The 6,786-nt window shown below is 43.5% G+C and overlaps 1 protein-coding gene across 1 annotated transcript; it reads right to left on the bottom strand.

Moving 5' to 3' along the window:
- Positions 1-323: 323 nt before the first annotated feature.
- Positions 324-6,450, bottom strand: LOC130683968 (rho GTPase-activating protein 20-like). Its single transcript, XM_057503255.1, has 5 exons — positions 6,234-6,450; positions 3,424-3,536; positions 2,699-2,888; positions 1,369-1,477; positions 324-385 (listed from the first exon to the last, which is right to left on the bottom strand). The coding sequence occupies exons 1-5, from the start codon at positions 6,390-6,392 to the stop codon at positions 324-326; spliced, it is 633 nt and encodes a 210-aa protein (XP_057359238.1). The 5' UTR covers positions 6,393-6,450.
- Between the last annotated feature and the right edge of the window lie 336 nt (positions 6,451-6,786).

The raw sequence follows: 6,786 nt of genomic DNA, 5'->3' as shown, positions 1-6,786 counted from the left end.
GGAGGAGACTCTGTGTGGTTGCTGTGGGGTGGGGCTGTTCTCCAGCTGCTCCGGAGCTGTGGCAGTCAGCCAGTTTGCTTGCAGCTCCGGCCTTTTTATTAGATGCTCAGTTCTTGCAGATGTAGATGTACTCTGGCTGTTGTACTGTATCTTCTGTTCTCTCTTTTAGGAATAGTTGTATCTGTTTATTTTCAAAAATACATATGGTTTTGGGAGGAGATTTCCACCACCCTACTCACGCCACCATCTTGACCCCTGCTCCAGTAGCTGAGGTTTTAAAGCATGTCTGGCAGGACCTCAGCATCATGCTCCAGTTGCACCATTTATGAATCACTGTCACTGTCACTGTCACTGGCTGAGATGCAAGAAGACTGTTCTGTTGTCACTAATGAAAGGAAAAACAAATAGTTGTGTTAGTATAAGCAAATTCTCAGATACAAGACTAATCTAAACCCCTGATCAAATGTATTTTCCTAACAATTGACAAAAAGTAGTTGAATTACAATAGAAGTAAGAAACATCAAGATATGAAAGGGTGCATGTTACACGTTTGCAGGTTCTGAATCTAAAAATTCTGCATTATAATACAAACTGCTGCTAGTTAGACATGATTAGCTAGGATCAAATAACTTAACATTTGTGTTAAGGCAAATTCCATTATTTTTCTTTTCATTTATATTTATAATTTAATCTACACAACAATCCTTGGATTTACACATAATTTTCCGTACACATTGTGCAGACGAGGAAACTGAGACTGAGCTAGAATAACTGGCCAGAGATAACATAGCTGGTAAATGGAGGCACATGAGCTTACACTCTGGAAACGCTGTTTGACTGTTTGACACAAAGTCAAGTCGGACTTTGTGTCAGTGATGCTGCTTCTTTCCAGCCTGTGTCAAAGAGCACTGGAATCCTGTGGTGCCTCAAGGGCCACAGAGTAGAAAAAGGCGGGGGTGTTGTGGGGTGAATCAAACAGGCTGTGCTCTAGGCCCTTCACTCACTCCACTTTCAGCCAGAGTACATCTCTTATGATTATGTGTATAAGGGGTCCTGCTGCAAGCTTTGTTTGAAAGATTCCCAAACACTGAGTCGTACCATGATGTCTCCTAATGCTGGTAGCGATCTGCACTAGCAACCTCTTGAAGTCAGGGACCCTGTCTTATCTTTTCTTTGATCTCACAATGGTGGGAAACCTCCCCTGACCGTGTGCCTGCCTTTGGGAGGAGGAGCAGGTGGAAATCACTGCCTATGGGAAGTGTTGCTGCAGGCTCCAGAACAGCGCTGTCTGAGCATCTCCCATGAACCCTGGCAACCCTGCTCACCGTGTTCCTTACCAAAGCCAACTGAATTAATTATTCACAGTACCTGTAGCCTCACTGGTACCACCGTTCACTGAGCTCTTCCCCAGGAGGGAAGTGGCATCTTCACCAAATATCTTGTGGCAGTTTTCAATGAGAAATTCTACCAGAGATATCTGTAACACAAAAGGGCAAAGACAGGGTGCTCTTCTTCACATGGCAATGTTAGAAATCCCATCTCACATGTGAATCTTGGGTCTAACATAAAATGAACAAGAATTCTGAGGAAAAATCGATAGTTGATTCTAAAGAACCAAGAATAATCCAGTTTTGTTTAAGAAATAAATGATACTTCCAAGACTACTTTGGCACAGATGTTAAAAAGGTTTCAATGTTTGAATGAAAGTTATGATTTCTACCCTAGCTTAGTAGGTCACATTTTTAAATCAATGCTTACATCTTTAAAGATAGATTAAATTGCAAGGAAGTCACATAGGATGCTTGGGTTGGAGATGTATATATAATCTCTTGCTAAGCTTTATTTCTTATGAAGAACTTTCCAGGTCTTTTGAGATGCAAATGATGTAAAACACCTTATTAAAATTTATGAAGCATCCAATAGGCCAAAACTTGTGAAATTCAGTTATTAAGTGTGGAAGAACCCTAAACTTGGGAAGCAGAGATCTCTGTGGGTTCTCTGTGATGGAAGATCAGCAGTTGGAGAGAAACCATGGCTGCCTGTCTGAGGGCAGTCCCTCCTCATGCACTGCTGCGCCTCATGCTTGCTGTCTGGCCGAGCTGGGGCAGAGCTATGATCTCATGAGGCATGCTGTGGCTCCATTAGGATGCTCCGGAGTGTTTTACTGCTTCCTCAGCATGTACCAAGTGAAAGGGTAGGCAAGCATTCTTGGGAATGACCCACTGCTGACAGAGGAAGGCCAATGTGTGTGGAACATAGTGCCCAACCATGTGGGATGTGCCACTAACAACCAGAGAGGTCCTGGGTGTTCCCGCCATTGTACAATGAGGAAAGCGCCGCCTGGAAAGCGTGCCCACGGTTACAAGTCCTCAGCGAGCAGGCCAAGAGCTGAAAGTTGGCTTGTCAAACTCCAAAGCCCAGGAGTCACATCACATCACTCTTGTCTCTCTATTGTTTAGTCAGTGTAGCACTGACCCTCTTGGACAGAGAGAGAGAGAGAGAAGTGACTCAGCTCCTCTCCATTTCCCACTGTGCAGCCCACTGTCCTGTACACCACTAGATAAATGCCCGCCGACGGGCAGGGGGGTAATTAAAATGTGCACTTTTAAAAACTGGTCTGTCCGAATTACTAGCACATGTTTCAGACTCAAGGTGGTGACTCAGCCCCGCAGGACATAAAAATAAGAAATCTCCTTACCCTTTTCATCAAGTACATTCCTGCTTCTGTGCTGCAAGGGTTAGGTAGACAAAGAAGGCTCGGGGCTATATGCTGTGATAAGGCAAAAGCGGTCATCTCGTTGTATGAAGAGTGCTGCTTGATGTTGTATAATACCCCGAAAAGACACTGCAAGAGCACAGCATTGGCTCTTGGCAGCTGGTCTAAAAGCCTAAAGACAGAAAAATGAAATTTTAAGTGAGGGAAGTCATTTGGATGTGGAAGTGGGAAACACAGAGGCAAGGAACAGAGCGCTTTGTCCACCAAGTACGCAGCCCACTCTAGCAGAGCTCCAGGTGTGAATGCATACAGAAATGTTGGACTCAATTCAATTCCTGAACCAGGTAATAACTTCTCCGGTTAAATAAGTGCTTGGCCAAAGTGAGATCATACCACTGGCAAAGTTGTCCACTAGCATCTCTCGTAGACTTGTGTGTCTATTTCCTATCAGTTTCATACATTCAGAAGGTGTAAAATGGTCAAGGAAACCATACGAGTAAGCTTAGGGAAAAAGAGTTCAATGAGGGCAGTTAAGAGGTGCATGTATGTTTAAAATGGCCTTCTGGGTGTGATCAAATGAAAACCCTTCGGATTTCATAACTATTTTAGTGGTCAAAGCTGTAAATGAAAGGCATATTTTCCTAAGGGTATGTCGTTTGTAGTTCTCAATGTGAGCCTAGTAGAGTAATTAATTGTTGCATCATTACCTCCGGGTGGCAGTTATTTTCTCATCCTCCCTCTTCCCTTGACAAGGAACAGCAAGCCATCTATCATACAGACTGGATGAGAAAAGACTTCCTTCGATGTTTTGAAGAAAATCCTTACAAAAATAAAGAATATTATTATTGCAGTCAATACATATTGGAAAAATTGCAGAGAAAAACCTTGAGTGGCAAACTTCAGTTCAGTGCCCGCTACCTTCAAAGCCACCCAAACCATGACCCAGGAGAGCTCGGTTCTGACTCTGCACTGACTTGCACACCCAAAGCAGTACATTGGATTTTCACCACAATTTAGGAGCATAAAAACAGAGTCTAGGTTCTGTTGGCAATGAAGATAAAGCCCCTTGTAGCCTCTGGAAGTGACTTTTTGTGTACGTTTTAGCCAACTAGCACAAACTGACCAGGTCTGGTGATAAAACAATTCAGCCTCTTGAGAAGAAATACATGTACCCATCTTGCTTGTTTATTTGAGACAGTGCTTGCTCTGAATTCTAGCAAGTAAAGTTTTTTAAGCAAAACATACACGCGCATGCTATCGCACAGATATTAAGAGAGAACCAGGCCTTCCGCCCGGAGGAATCTGTGCCCGTTGGGAGAAACCTGCTCTTTTAATAGTTCGATTCCTCCCTTTTGTAACCCTATGAAAGTCCAGTTCTGCAGCCTTATAAGCAGCAGATGTTGGAAATACAGCCAGATCCTCAATGCCTAGCTACCTGTTACCCTTTTCAGTCCCTGAGTAGCACATATATATATTCCCCCCAAAAGGGGAAGTGTCTCAAGATTTAGATACATCACAATTTCATGCCTCTGGGTTAGGGATAGGCAAATGTAAGTTTCCTAAGTGGAGGCCTGGAAATCTGGCACCACAGAAGGCTGATGAACAAGTGTTACCATTATACGTGTGAGCCTATTAACATTTACGAAGCTTTAAAGTTCTGCGCAAGCCTGAGGGCCTTACCAGCGTCACAGGGATACCTCGCTTCCACTGACTTCTCTTAGTTTTAGCTCAGTCAAAAAATGTCTGCAGGGAACCATCGCAATTACAATCCAGTAAGTGTTCCCTCCTTCTAATGCTTACAGAGCCGCTCTTTGTGCCAGGTGCTCTTTTGAGTGCTGGCGATAGAGCAGTGAAGGAAAAGGGGAAGTCCCAGTCCTGTCATTGCTCCACTGAGTCACTGGCACACTGTCCCCACCCGGGACAGAGTTCTCAAAGCGTTTGCTGTGGAACCATCCCAGTATATTTGAAAGGAAGAAGCACGACAGTCCTGGCTGGCTCTGAGAGTCTAGCAGGGAGCACAAGGGCCCTAGCCTCGTGCCCCAAACTGCAGCTGTCATGGCATTTGTGTCCCCTCTCTCTCCTTGACCCTGTGCTGCACAATCCACTGGTGGCCAGCTGTGCTGAAGCCAGAACGTGACCCGACTGTGCCAAGGGTATTTGTTGTTGCACCTCTCTTTTAAGACAGCTTAGGGGGAAAATGAGTGTGGCCCTGAGGAGATAGTCCTTTCTCGTTGAGGCCTATGTCTCCAGTTAGTTTCACATGGTATTATCAAGGCCAAAGTTGCAAAGTCTGATTCTCCACCAGGATCAGTCAACTTTAGGAAGAGAAAACTTGAGGAATGTCTAAGAACTGTACCTATGAGTGCCACCCTCTGGCTAGTTTGCGCGTAGAACAAAGCTGACTATTGCTAGAAAATCAAAGCATTTCCATGTGCGCACCCTGCAGAGAGCGGCAGCAACTTTTCTTGTCACATACCCAGTGTATATTATTGTGGTCCCTGTGGGGGTAGTCATCAACTCTACGTCGTTTCTAACTGTTGCTATTTATCATACAGTCTCATGGAGGACAAGGAAAGACCAAATGTAACTGACATTTATGTGATAATTTTCCTAACCTGTTTGCAGTCATTACTACATTAACATGTTGTGGTTCAGAACTGCTAACAAGCTCTAAGATGGACTGATGATACCCTGTCTCGGCTCTCTTATTCTCCCTATAGACGTGTAACTGATACTTGTGATTTAGATGTGTCCCTTCACAATTGATCTACTTTTTGTGTAAACATACTGAACATTAACATTTCCAGTCGAACTGTAGCTGCTGCACCCAGTTTTTACAAGTCATGTTTACCAGGCGAGGCATGTGGTGGGAGCCGATTTCCGTGGGACTGTGTCTGTGGCGGTGAGCTAAACAAATCAAGTTTTAACAGTGGATGCCAGAGGCGCTAAAGGTGAAAAGACACCCACATGCTGGAGCCAAAGCTACGTGACTCTGACAGTAAAAGGCATGAGGGTAACGGGAAGGAACCATGATGAAGCGACCAGAGATTTTGGTGGCTGCACTGAGCATTTTTTGATGCATTTTAAGTCTAATTTTGCATACTACGGCAAAGTAATACAACCATCTCTGAAGATGAATATAAATTTTCCTTTGGAAACTTTCCCTCCTTAGAAGTATGGGCAGGAAGTCATCAAATTAGGACGGTTGTTCTGGTAAACATTTTGTGTATGTGTGGAGGTTGAAATTTATTATTTTGTTATAATTATCATGGTTATTTTGCATAGAGTGCTCAGGAGGTATGATGGGGTAGGTCGTGTGTGACATAAGAGGAAATTATATCTAAGCAGGCTTTTAACGATCAAAGTAGCTCTGTGAAATTTTGACTTTGTGTTTTATAGTTTTGCACAGTCTTAACCTATTATGTTTTTGATAGCTCCTAGGCCATCGTGATAGATGATACCAATCATACAACTTCAGAGTTAGGCTGTGTGTGAACACTGCTAGAAGTCTCCCTACCTTTAAGACTGCCACTATCACAAAGATGGATTCACTATTCCAGTTCACTTTCTTTCCGGAATTGAGCTTCTCCTTTAGTTCTCTGCCAGATTTCATATGGGTTGGTGTTCTGAACACTCCTTTCCTGAGAGGGCCTTTTTCATTGATAAAAGCAAGCATACTCTATAGGAAGAAAAGGAAAGACAGACATATGGCAGCTCGTCTCCAGAGTGTATGTGGACGCATTGTGGTAGTGGTGGTGGGACTAAATGTGGAATCGTTTTTCCATTTCTCTAAATACATTTCTACCCAACAGTCCACTCTACATTCGTATTCTGAAACACTTCAACCACTTATTTTAATCAGATTTTCCATTTCAGGGAATTTATGCTTTTTCATCAAAGTTGTCTGCTTCAAGGCCTTTGTGGAATCACCCTGTCCTCTTCCACTCATTCTTCATTAGTCCCTAATAGAGGTAGACGCTCTTCCCCACGTCTGTAAATCATTTTGCCATACTCATTTCCCATTTGTTTATTCCCTTTTGAGCAAGTATATACATACCCCATTCCCACTT

The sequence above is a fragment of the Manis pentadactyla genome, chromosome 5 (genome assembly GCF_030020395.1).
Source record: "Manis pentadactyla isolate mManPen7 chromosome 5, mManPen7.hap1, whole genome shotgun sequence".
In the NCBI taxonomy this organism is placed as follows: domain Eukaryota; kingdom Metazoa; phylum Chordata; class Mammalia; order Pholidota; family Manidae; genus Manis; species Manis pentadactyla.
Note: the sequence above shows the minus strand (reverse complement) of the source record. Positions and strands in the feature narration are given on the sequence as shown.

What these genes read in the sequence shown, in the direction of transcription:
- LOC130683968 (XM_057503255.1), bottom strand. Translation starts at nt 6,392, where the DNA reads ATGCTTGCTTTTATCAATGAAAAAGGCCCTCTCAGGAAAGGAGTGTTC. An exon ending in GAATGTACTTGATGAAAAGG is followed by an intron (nt 1,478 to 2,698) that starts GTAAGGAGATTT and finishes TTTGTGTTACAG; the next exon opens with ATATCTCTGGTAGAATTTCT. An exon ending in TGGTACCAGTGAGGCTACAG is followed by an intron (nt 386 to 1,368) that starts GTACTGTGAATA and finishes TCCTTTCATTAG; the next exon opens with TGACAACAGAACAGTCTTCT.